Source organism: Capricornis sumatraensis, chromosome 5 (genome assembly GCF_032405125.1).
Source record: "Capricornis sumatraensis isolate serow.1 chromosome 5, serow.2, whole genome shotgun sequence".
Lineage (NCBI taxonomy): Eukaryota > Metazoa > Chordata > Mammalia > Artiodactyla > Bovidae > Capricornis > Capricornis sumatraensis.
In genome coordinates, this window is record NC_091073.1 from 36,349,604 (window position 1) to 36,363,312 (window position 13,709).

The following is a 13,709-nucleotide window of genomic DNA, read 5'->3' on the forward strand; positions in this document are numbered from 1 at the left end:
TTTTAGGTTCGTGAGGTCAGCTCTGTCTCTGTAACACAAAAGCAATCACAGACAATACATAAATGAATGTCACTGCATTTCAATAAAACTTTTTTTTTTTAAGGGAGCAGATCAGATTTGGTCCAAAGATCACAAATTCGTCCGTCAGTTAAGAAGCTCATAATCAGGATTTCCCTGGCAGTCCAGTGGTTAAGACTCCACGCTTTCCAAACAGAGAGGATGTGGGTTGGATTCCTGGTCAGGGAACTAAGGTTCCACAAGCTGTGTGGTGTGGCCAAAAGGAAAAAAAAAAAAAAAGGAAGAAGTTTATAATCTACTGAGGAAAATTAGGGTATCAAGTGAATATAATATATATAGTAAGAGAATTATAAAGTAAAAGATCAGTTTCAAGGAAAAGTATCAACACCTAAAGCAACAAACACGATATCATTGATTTTAAAAATGAGTAGCATATTCATAATAACCTTTGTGATAAAAGAGACTTTAAGATGTCAATAATTAAAATTTTAAATAATTAAAATTTTCTGGAAATGGAAAAAAGATATTCATTAGGGAAAATAATTAAAATTCCTGGAAATGGAAAAAAGATATTCATTAGGGAAAAATGCTATTTGGAAATTACAGCAAAAAAAAAGTAATGATGAAAGAAACTGTGAGTGTATTTAGGTAACAATAATTTTCATTCTGTCCTTTAATTAAAGACAACAAAGTGTTTTAGTTGGTTATAAATTCTTTAGAATATTAAAAGATTTATTTTAAATAATAAAACTTTTTAGGATATTGATTCATATTTTCACAAAAATATGCTGATTATTTATTGAGATTATAATAGAGTAACAATAAAATAAGACTATAATTTGCCAAAGAGATCAAAGGTTAACTTTGTATATGAAATAAACTTACAAGGCAAAATAAATTCCTGTTAACATCTGCACCATGAATCCTGAAGAAACTGGTACCCTGCTACTTATACCTTTGTATTTTCTTACATGTTGTCGAGGATATCCACAAACACAGATTCTAGAAAGACCAAAATAAATATATTTGCAAAATTAGTAAAAATATAGATAATATATTTTTTAACATCTGTAAGTTAACAACGTACAAGGTATGCTCTCATTACAAACCAAATAGTAATGAAACACGGAATCTTTCAGAACAGAACATTTGTCTATAACATTTTCCTGAGTAAGTTAGACTAGAAAAAAATGTAGGAAGCTAGGAGTATGTTAAAATATAAGTGAACTAGATTCTTGGAGTTAGTTCACTAATTCTGTTCAATAATTATTATTGATCATATTATTAATGACTTTTGGTTATCATAAAAAACATGAAACTCAGTGCTATTTAGCCTGAATGTGATATGATCCTCTATTCCTGACAAAGTTCTTGACACAAACTGCAGGCTCCAAAAAATTATTCTAAAATTATACTCAAACTTCATACAGTACATCTTAATAAATTTCAGATAGACTGAAAAATTTGTTAAAATACCATAAATAAAACATAAAATACTAGTCTTCACATGTCTAAACATGACAGCAAAGGAAGAATCTTGCAGAACAATAGATTTTACTAACATTTTTAAGAGAATCTACAATAAGTATTAGTCTTAGTGAAGAATACTTAAAAGAGTATTTAGTTTAGTAAATACGAAGCCACCTCAAAGTCTAACCCTGGGGACCAATTATATATATCATTCAGAGACTAATATGAAATAAACATGTTTTGAAAGTCAATTTAAATGACAGGGAAAAAATTATAAACACACATGTATCCTATCCCATTTTATAACAAACAACTAGCTGACAGGCATGTATCACCGTAAAATAATCATATACAAGGACACAGAGTTTTCTATTTTCTTCTCTATATTTATATGTATTTTCTAATTCTATGATCCACATGCACTGCTTTTAAATAAACACTAAGCTTCTATCTCTAATAAAATTGGAAACCAGTTGTTTTCTCATAATATGGTGTGACTGATACAACACAGCCCTCACTTTTTTTTTGCTTTATTATCTGATTTAATATTTACTTTATTATTCTTTCTTGAGGTACAGCCATATTATTTTAAAGATACACCATAAAATGTTTGGATATTTGTGTATATGGCATATTGATCACATAATAAATCTAGTTAACATCCAACACACACAGTTACAAATTTTTTCCTTGTGGTAGGAACTTTTAAGATTTATTCTCTTTGCAACTTTTAAATATGCAGTACAGTATTAACTGTAGTCACTATGATGTATATTACATCCCTGGACTTACTTATTTCAAAACTGGAAGTTTGTACATTTTCGCTCTCTTTACTCATTTTGCCCACCTCTCACCAGCAGCCCATCACCTCTGTCAACCACCAGCACAACCTTCACTTAATACAGTACTAGATAACAGCCTGTAATTTACCCCTCCACTCAATAATTACTTGGAACTTAATATTCCATCTACTCAATAAATCTAAGCCTTCACTTAAACATGTCCGAGTATACTACAGACAATTTCAAAAAGACCCCCTTGAGGATATCATTTATTCAAAGCAACTTTAAAGAATAAATATAAATCCATCTGACATTGACAGGATCTTAAAATTCCTTAGAACCAAGAGTAAGAGGGAGCAGGGATACTTAAAAATGGAATGTTTCCTTTCCCTCAAAATATGTATGTTGAAGCCCTAACTCCCCAATATGATGGTTTTGAACGTGGGACACCCTGAGAGTAACTAGGTCATGAGGGTGGGGACCATGACTGGATCAGTGACCTTATAAAAAGAGCAAGAGAGACCAGAGAATGCTCAGCCATGTGAAGGTGGTTGGTCACCTGTAAGGTAGGAACAGGGCCTTTGCCTGGAACTATATCTGGCATCTTCACCTTGTATTTCCCAGCCTCCAGAACTATTGCTTAAGCCACTCAATCTACAGTATTTTGTTACAGCAGCCTGAGAGAAGCTCAGAAAAATCAAATCTACATGAAATAAAACAACTCAAATTTTGTTTTATATTATAAAAACATATGCAAATTAGAAAAGAGACTCCTCCTACTCTTATTACCTAAAGAAGCAAACTTAGAACAATTTCTTCTTACACTTTACACCTTTACAATAGGGATGGTAGTAAATAACTGAGAACCATCATATGAAAGACAAGATTTCTCAATTCATTTATTCATTCAATAAACATTTATTAAGGATTTATATTGTGTCAGACACTAGGGATATAGACAAAAGATATAGTTCCCACAGGGATTCATAATCGAATCAAAAAGACAGTAGTAAACAAATATTTGCAATGACTAAGTGACAGAGTTAGAAAAAGGAGAAGTAAATGCTAGTGGAAGAAGTAGAGGGTCAGAGAAAGCTTTCCAGAAAGAGATTTCTTTGAACTACGTGTGTGCTTAGTAGCTCAGTCACATCCAACTCTTTGCGACCCCATGGACTGCAGCCCGCCAAGCTCCTTTGTCCATGGGGATTCTCCAGGGAAGAATACTGGACTGGTTGCCATGCCCTCCTCCAGGGGATCTTCCCAACTCAGGGACTGAACCCAAGTCTTCCATTGCAGGCGGACTCTTTAACGTCTGAGCCACCAGGGAAGCCCCTTGAAGAGAAAGCAGTATTTGGATTTCCCAGGAAATACTGAAGTGGGTTGCCATTTCCTTCTCCAGGGGATCTTCCCAACCCAGGGACTGAACCCAGGTCTCTGGGATTGGAGGCAGATTCTTTACCACTGAGCCACCAGGGAAGGCCTAGGTGAAAATATAGCAAAGGGCAAAACCAGAGAAAGATGAGACAGTGTGATACTGAGGAGACTGGTAGAATTTTAGTAGGAATAGAATGCTAGGACACTAAAAAGTAAGAGACACTAGCTAGTTAGAAGTCAGAGCATTTTATAACTTGCTGCGCTTTATCATGAAGGCAATGGGAAGAAACTAAGATTTTTGTTTCGTTGTTTTAAGCAAGGATTTGACATGATCAGACTGGTCTTTTGATATCACCCAGGCTATCTTGGGAAACTAGAGAAGAGAGTGTCCAAATATCCCATGAGTGAGAGGAAGGGAGCCTGAACTAAAGAAGTAATTGTGGGGAGAAGGAGAATCGGTGGGACTGGAGTCACATCAATTAAGTATCAACAGGGACTGAGAAGCAAAGAATAAGAGAAGTGTTAATTAATTAGCCCTACATTTAGTTTGGATAGCTGACTGGCTGGCAGCCATTAAATCAATTTGGACAAATATCACATACTGTTTGGGAAGATGCTAAGCTTCAGATACATTTATTTTTAGGTATATGATACAGGTGTCACTTTTGTCTGTCATGTTCTCTCTTCCACTTCCAATATCTTCCATTAATAATCCCTGTATCCCTCTTACCTTTAGGAACTAGTCTTCCCCTATAGAATCAAGTATAGCCATGTGATTATGGTGAGGCTGCCAATAAAACTGCCTGTGACAAGAGATCGCTACTCTAAGATCTATCGTTCCCTTCTTCCTTCTAATGTATACAAAGGCACACGCCCCTCTGCACTCCCCAACCAGTTTTAGCTAGAACAATGGCTACCTGATGGAGCCCATATTCTCTAGCCTTCCTAGCATGACAGCCTTCCTAGCATAAGTCTGATCATGTGACTAGTTCTAGACAGTGGTTTGTTAACTGAAGTGGTGCAACTTCTGGGTTGTACCCTTAAAAAGCAGCTGCTTGCCTTCCACTCTCTCCCTACTTTCAGGATAGAAGGCAAATGTAATAGCAGTGATCCATCAGCATACAGACAAGAGGGACACTGGAGAGAATGTAGAATCCCAAGAAAGAAGGAGCATGAACATTTCAGAAACAGAGCCAACCTTCCCTCAGACCATCTATTAGCTTGAGATTTTATGTGAAAGAAAATGAATAGCTACTTTAAGTTACCATTATTTCTGTTAAAACATTCAAATCAACATTTAAACTGATACATACAGTACTCTTCCAATTATACTGGTACACAACTTGGCCCTAGAAGGGTTTATTCAAGCCTCAGACAGCATGATCAGAAGCTTGGGCTGGACTGTTTTACACAGTGAACCTGGGAGAGAGGTTCTGAGTTCACTAAAAGTAGACAATGTCAGTTTTTAGCTGCCTGTGGTCACTGCTCTTATCACACAAAAGAAGCCTATCGTCAGAAAAAAAAATGTACAATGCCAACAGATGATAACCTAACATCATTTGAGCCTCTGAATCTAGTTGACCCGGAAGTCAGTTCTATCTCTGCTTTTCCCAAGCTGTTGTTGTTCAGTCCCCCAGTCGTGTCCGACTCATTGCAATCTCATGGACGGCAGCACACCAGGCCTCCCTGTCCCTCACCATCTCCCAAAGTTTGCCCAAGTTAATGTCCGTTGCATTTGTGATGCCATCCCACCATCCCATTCTTTCATGCCCTCTTCTCCTTCTGCCCTCAATCTTTCCCAGCATCAGGGTCTTTTCCAATATGTCAGCTGTTCTCATCAGATGACCAAAATACTGAAGCTTCAGCTTCAGCATCAGTCCTTCCAACAAATATTCAGGGTTGACTTCCCTTAAGATTGACTGGTTTGATCTCCTCACTGTCCAAGGGATTTTCAGAAGTCTTCTCTAAGTAGTAGGAGTCAAAAACTTTCTCGATGATATAATGCAGTTTTATGCAGATATCAGTCAATTACCAGAGAAAGAATTCTAACTTTCATAAGGTATTTATGGAACATTTTAATGAAGATGTTTACTGAATCAAATACATAGGTTTAAAAAACAGGGGGAAAAGTATATGGTTTAGAAAAGAGAACATGGTCAAAATCATTTACTGTTATTATTACACAGTTGGTTGTTTTTTCTTAAACAACCTTGCCTTGGCTCTAGGATGGTCAACCAACTGGTAAATTTACTTCAGGTAAGAACTAGAAAGCCAGATCTCTCAATTCATCCAAGATATAGGAATCTAGGCCCTCTCATTTTCTCTACTAGCTACCTAAGGAGATAAGCAGTCATGTATTAGAGGGTTTATTTACTTCTTTATTCAGAAATGCAGACAGTGTCTTAGTCTGGCACCCCACTCCAGTACTCTTGCCTGGAAAATCCCATGGAAGGAGGAGCCTGGTAGGCTGCAGTCCATGGGGTCGCGAAGAGTCAGACACGACTGAGTGACTTCACTTTCACTTTTCACTTTCATGCACTGGAGAAGGAAATGGCAGCCCACTCCAGTGTTCTTGCCTGGAGAATGCCAGGGACGGGGGAGCCTGGTGGGCTGCCGTCTATGGGGTCGCGCAGAGTCGGACACGACTGAAGCGACTCAGCAGCAGCAGCAGCAGTGTCTTAGTCTGTTTGGGCTGCTATAACAAAATACAACAGACTGAGTGGCTTACGAACAACAGAAATTTATTTTTCATAGTTCTGGAGGCTAAAGTCACAATCAGGGTGCCAGCATGGTTGGGTGAGGGCCCTCTTCAAGGCTGCAGACTTCTTGCCATATTCTCACATGACAGAAGGGGAGGGAGAGATCTGTGGTATCTCTTGGCTAAGAATATTAACCCCATGCATGAGGGATCCTCATGAATGACCAAGGCACCTCTCAAAGGCCAACCTCCTAGTACCATCACATTGGACATTAAGATTTCAACATAAGAATCTGGGGGTGGGTGGGAACACAAACATTCAGACCATAGCCATTAGGGGTTTTTGTTTGTTTTTCAGCTGTTAGTTTTTAATAGCTACTAAAACTTTACCCCAACTGTCACAAGTGACTTCAAGAATTTTTCACTTATCAATGAAAGATTAAAAAAAAAATTAAAACTGAATTATTTCCTTTAATTGTAACTGTACTTATTGGATCACAAATCTCAAGTGGAAGAGATCATCTTTCATTCATTTACTGAACAAATAGTTACTAAGTTTTCATGTATGCCAGGCCTTTCTCTTGAACTCTGAGCAGACAGCAGTGAAAAAAATCAAAGTTCCTGACATACTGATATCCCAGCAGTTGACAGGCTATGCCAAATGAACAAACAAGGTAATAACATTGTTATACGCACTAAAAGGAAATAAACTGGGGTGGGTGGGAAAGTGCTACTATAGAAGCACTATGGAAGACATCTCCAAGGAGGTGACACTGAGCGACATCCAAAATAATCTAGTCCTAACAGCTGCAGCATTAACTGATAATGGCATCTCTTTACCTTCTCTTCTCCATTCTTTTTTTTTTTAATACTTAAGAATTCTGATTTACTCTTCAGTACTCTGCTCTTCAAAGATATTCTTTCTGCATAGATTTTATTTTATTTTATTTTCACTGAATTTACATAAGATATATAACAAGGCAAAAACCAACAATAAAGCTACATGTCACATGAATGCTTGACTCCTCTATTCATTAGAGGGTTATCCTGAAGTTATCTGATTTCCCTTTACAAATCCCAAACATAAGAACTCGACCTCACAATAGAACAGCTGAGTGACCTGACCCCTACTGCAGTATTAAACTTACTCTATGGTCACATATGGGCTTCCCTGGTGGTTCAGTGGTAAAGAATCCACCTGCCAATGTAGGAGATGCAAGTTTGATCCCTACATTAGGAAGATTCCCTAGAGAAGGAAATGGCAGCCCCCTCCTGTTTTCTTGCCTGGAAAATCCCATGGACAGAGGAGCCTGGTGGGCTACAGTCCACGTAGTTGCAAAAGAGTTGGACACAACCTAACGACTAAACAACAACAACATGGTCACATATAGATACCTCCCAAATTCATAAACCATGATAAAATTAAATTCCTTTTGGAAGGTATATTTTGTCAACATATTTCAGGGAGAATATCTAAGTATCAATTTGTAAGTGAGGGAAATTACTGCCATGATTCTCATTCTCTGTTGAGAGACACTACTATCTCATTCTTAGACTGAAAAAAAACTTCTGAGATTGTTGTCAATATACTGAATTACAAACTACAAAATGATTAGAAAGTCGGATTCCAGTGGGACTGACTGGAGAGACTATTTATTTAGAACTTAAAGTAGGAAAAAAAAAATAGATTAACTATCATCATTAGATCATCAGACCAGTGAGTAGAAACTAGTTAGAAAAAAAGGAAACAATAATTTTTCTATTTTTTAACTTGAGAAATATTTAAAATTCTGTCCAGTTCTATTCCATATCTATTTGGATAAAACACAGACTATGACATAAAACTAACCAATTTCAAAACCTCTTCCTTTTCTGCTCTGCTTTTTAAATAGTGAGGAGAGTGGAGGTGAGGAGAAGGCTAGGAGAGCAGAAAAGTGGAAGAATAAAGGAGAAAAGAGGAAACGGAAGAATTACCTATACAGCAATGAGCACTTTTCTTTTCTCATGCTTCTGCTCTTTGAAATAAGCAGCCTAGTAAAGGCTGTGTCTTCTCTCATTTTCCTAAAGAGAATACCATATACAAAACTAGTGCTAAAGTTGTTGGAGGAAAAATTATTTCAAATGGGTTGTAAAGGAAGGATAAAGAAGATTTATAAAGGTAGAAAGGTTTACAAATTAAGTAATAAGCAGTGAAAAGTCAACTGTAGGTTCCTTCAACAAGGAATGACCTAGTATAAGGTATGCTCTAGAACGAATTTTAACTTCAAACAGGTGGGAAAAAAGAAAGCGCATCTGTGAATCTATAGTGAAAATGTGTGTTCATCACTGGGGCACAATACATAATAGCTGTCCTTTACTAAACGATAACAAAGTGGCATATACTGTGCTAGGAGCCTGTCCTCCCCCTCTCTCTTTTAATCAGTCACAAAAATTAATCCACAGGATGGTTTCTTTGCATAAAGGTGTCCTTAACAGATAGAAAACAAGAAGAAATCTATTAGGTGATCAGAAGGCTGACTTAGAAATGAGGAATGTTCATACAGGAAAAAGCATACAGATCAAGAATCCCTAGACATACATATTCAAGTTACTCAGTGAGGTGACTCACCAAGCAAACAAAGTCAGGACAGTTGCTTAGACAACGGGGGAGTATTTAACTTATAGCTTAGTATAGTTTCATATTTAATACTAATATTCAACATCAAAAGGCAAGATAAGCCATTTATTAAACACACTTATATTAAAAGAGATCCTCAAAGAAAAGAAAAATATTTTCACAAATTTACAAGACTTACTGCTGCTACTGCTAAGTCACTTCAGTCGTGTCCGACTCTGCAACCCCATAGACGGCAGCCCACCAGGCTCCCCCGTCCCTGGCATTCTCCAGGCAAGAACACTGGAGTGGGTTGCCATTTCCTTCTCCAATGCATGAAAGTGAAAAGTGAAAGTGAAGTTGTTCGGTTGTGTCTGACTCCTAGCGACCCCATGGACCGCAGCCTACCAGGCTCCTCCGTCCATGGGATTTTCCAGGCAAGAGTACTGGAGTAGGGTGCCATTGCCTTCTCCACACAAGACAGGCATATACTAATAAAACTTATCTGTCAAATTGGTGGCTATGTTGTTTTTAGGAGGGTCATATGTACTATCTGGGCTTCCCTGGTGGCTCAGTGGTAAAGAACTCTCCTGCAATGCAGGAGATGTAGGTTAGATCCCTGGGTCAGGAAGATCCCCTGGAGAAGGACATGGCAACTCACCCTAGTATTCTTGCCTGGGAAATTGATGGACAGAGGAACCTGGTGGGCTATAGCCCATAGGGTTGCAAAGGAGCCAGACATGACTTAGCAACTAAACAACAATGTAATATTTAGTACTAGTAGAAGATAAAAACTTGTTGACTAAAACTCATTCAATCTAGCTCAATCTAGCCTTTCAGACCTCCCCTTCCAGTGGTCTCCACACACTATGTATGAGGAAAACACAACCATCAAACTGGCCATCAATCTGAATCAAGAAGCAAAGCTTATAGTTAACTGAACAGATTTTTGCCCAGTAGAATAGATAAGTGGAGGGTGGGAAGTATCCAGGATTGTTTTAACTCCACAACTCATTATAATCAGAAGATTAAAAATAGAACAGAACACATCTGTCACCGAACCTAGCTCATATATTCCAAGAAATTTTTATGGCTGTATTATGAATTTATCCTCCTAGATAGCCTAGTCAATCATTCTGCATAATCACCAACAACAACCAAACTAAGCAGTAATCTGACACAGCTGCTAGAGGGCCAAGACCACTTGATTAGCCATAGCACAGTGCGATCACTTTATTCTTCAGGAAAACCTGCGGTAGGACTAAGATCAACAGGAAGCTCTTATATAACTATCATAATCACTTAAAACTTATTTATCACCTCAGTTCTATAACCAATTTCCTTTCCCTAGCTATGGACTAGCCTTTGCTTGATTAGATACTGTGTGCTTCGTCGCTCAGTTGTGTCTGACTCGACAACACCATGGACTGTAGCCTGCCAGGCTTCTCTATCCATGGGGATTCTCCAGGCAAGAATACTGGAATGGGTTTCCTTGCCCTTCTCCAAGGGATCTTCCCAACCCAGGGATTGAACCCAGGTCTCCCGCTTTGCAGGTGGACTCTTTACTGTCTTAGCCACCAGGGAAGCCCATACTAGTGCTTTCTAACTTTTATGTACACATCTTTAATAAATGTACACCTTAATTAGAATCTTTGATAAATGATTAAGGAAATGAGGAATTAACAGAAATAGATTTGAAATCATACAATAATAGAGAATCTAAAACAAAAACAAAAGCAGACTATAAAAGATAGAAATAAGTCTGTTACAGAGCCTATTATGAATGTTCTGTGCCATAAGAGTTACCATTGTTAAATAGTTTTAAGTCTTTCGAATTACATAAATCTCTTTCCTCCTTCATTTTCTTATAGCTGGTGAATATACATATGAGTTTTCTTGCGGCACAGACTTAATCTAATACGTTTCTACTAAAATATTCTTTGGCCAATATCCTGTAGACAGTTTTAAAGTAATCTGTGTTTCTCTTTGTTTTCAAAATCAGCCCCTACTTGTATTCTTAAACAAGGTTATCTAATTTCCTGGTTAGGTAAACTTGATATACTAGCTATTTTCTACCCAGAAGATAAAAGTAATTATATTAGAAAATAGTCCATTGGAGTTACACAGGACCAGCAACACATTTTTTTCCTAACTTTGTCATCAGTAATTTCAGTAAAACATCAACAGTGGATCTTATTTAGGAGGCTGTAGCAGAACATCTGTATGCACATACACACACGTGTACACACACACATCTCCCTGGGGCCTACCACCTAAGACACTGCTTTAGAATAGTGTGCTTTAAGTTCCACAAGTGAAAGTTTCAGCATCGAGTTACTCCTTAAGCCAATGTTTCTGAAGTGTTGGCTCTTACATTCATTTTAGTGTGTAACATTTTCACTGGACCATTTCTCATTTCAAATGAGAAATGAAAAGTGCTCAACATCCCACTTTTAACTTATAAACTGTTGTCCTTGCCTTGCCCTCTACCCCTTTTGGGTGTAAAAATATTCTCCTTTCATTAAATAATGTTGATGGAAGATATTTATACCACAATGACTTGACAAAAGGAAAAGTTGGCAACATCATGTAAATACCCACTTCAGCTTTTCTGAAATTTTACAGATCTGTGAAATTCAAAAACCCTGGGCACTTCTGCCTTTAAAATATTTAAAACAAGAAACATATTAGGAAGAATAAGTAATTGAGAGCAATGGCACATTGGTACCATCCTCCAAGGGGCAGGCAATGAAATTATGCTTCACTTCAGGAAACAGTTGAACTGCTCTCTGCTTCTCTATCTTCTCTAATAAACCCCCTGCCTTGTTACCTTCCTCTCCCTCTTGACCTGCATGGTTTTCTATCCTAATCAACAGAATCAATTTATGGTTTTTGTTTGTTTTGACTTGATTTTTAAGTATTGCTCTATGCACCCTCCCTCTAATTAACTGCCCAAAGCTACATTTTCTAAGTAAGTTTGCCAAATCTAAAATTATTTTACAAGTTCCTGAATTCTATATTTTCCCTTATTTACTTGAATTACAAAAGGCATTTTCTTTGTCTTGTTTTTCTTAAAAAAAAAAAAAAAAAGGGCAGGGTCTTCCTGGTGGTTCAGTGGTTAGGACTCAGTACTTTCACTGCTTAGGGTGTGGGTTCAGTCCTGAATGGGGAACCAAGATCTCACAAGCCTCACAGCACAGCCAAAAAAAGGTAACATGTTCAACACAGAAAATTTAGAGAATGACAGAAAATCACACAGGAAAAAAATTACAATAAACTATAATTCCACCAAGTAGACATAACTACTGTTAATACTCTGGTCATGTTCAGTCAATGTTGAAATCACACCATATATACTATCATTAAATACTCTTTTAAATCAGAATTCTTAAATATTTGCATATATTAATACCTAACAATTATCATAATTTACTTAACCAAGTTCTTGGCTAAATTTTTTTTTAACAAGAAAAGTTTAAAAACCAGTATCTCCTACTTATTTCTTGGTACCAAATTAGAACACAGTAAAAATAACTAACTAGATAAGATAGATAAAAAGCAAACAAAACAGAAACTATGTCAAAAACTGAAAGGTCATAACAGTTTCATACTTTTAATTATATAGTATAAGCCTTTTCTCATCAAAATTTTCCATTGAATTGTTATTCAGTTTTACCCTCTTTGTTTTGTTTTTTGCGACTTCATTGTGTCTTTAGGGAGCTTTCTGTACATTGACTAGGTGGAGCTCCATATTAACTTATTTAGTGTTTCAAACAAATGATTAAACAAAAAATAATGTAGATATGTAACAGACAAGCAATACTAGATTCATATATTTCAACACTAAAAACATTTGAATTTACCTTGAACAAATTTGACACAGTGATTGAAGAGAAACACGGGGCATATAGGTTAAGGCAGCATTGTAACACAACAAAAGGAATGTCAACACTTCAAACCTAAAAACAAACCCAAAGAGTATTTACAAATCTTGAGAATTCCAAGAAGTCAACTATAATTAAGCAAGCACTGGGGAGGGATATTGTGTTACAGAACAGACCTGCCCAATATAATCACACCAACAACAATACAAAATCAAAAAGAAAAAGAAGTAATAATCATACGAAAATTACCTTAAAAATTCAATGCTCCAGATGACATCTGAAGCAAAGTGTCTAAGTGACAAATAGGGAAGATGGGGTGTCTCTCTTGTATGAAACGACTCAATATTTTAAAACTTGTTATACACAACTCATTAAACATTATTTATAAATCTACTGAAATAATTTCTTTAGAAGTCAGCATGGTAGAATAGTAGGTTATGTCTCCACAGTATACCTATTCTGTGCTGTCAGCATCTCTCTTTGGGGGTGAGGTCCACTGTACACAACTTTTGACAAACCATGCTGGGATAGGGCGCTCTCCGTCAGAGCCATGGACCCAATGCTGGAAGGCTAAAGACAAAGACACGTGAATAAAGAAAAACCTATTCTGTTTAAGGGGTGGTATTTAGAATATATATACCAATATATATATATTTAGAATGACTGCTATAAACCCCATATATCTTAGAAATATTCAGATTGCCTACTAAGTATTCTGCTCAAAGATTTAACAAATAACTAAAAACAAACCAAAAATAGAAATACAAAATAGTTTAACTTCAAAAATTCTGCCCCAGAAATACATAATTCACACACACACATAAAATCTAATCTTATTCGTCAGATAAAGGGAAAAATATTCAAAATTAATACTTTTCATAGATCTTTTG

General features: G+C 36.7%; 1 protein-coding gene across 1 annotated transcript in view; it reads right to left on the bottom strand.

Annotated features, from left to right (window-relative positions):
• Positions 1-13,709, bottom strand: part of HYCC1 (hyccin PI4KA lipid kinase complex subunit 1) — an 83,855-nt gene that overhangs the window by 19,104 nt on the left and 51,042 nt on the right. Inside the window, exons 6-8 of the mRNA XM_068973172.1 lie at positions 13,274-13,389; positions 12,799-12,894; positions 904-1,020 (exon numbers count right to left, since the gene is read on the bottom strand). Of these exons, the coding sequence (XP_068829273.1) occupies positions 904-1,020; positions 12,799-12,894; positions 13,274-13,389 (329 nt within the window). The remainder of the gene's footprint in view (positions 1-903; positions 1,021-12,798; positions 12,895-13,273; positions 13,390-13,709) is intronic.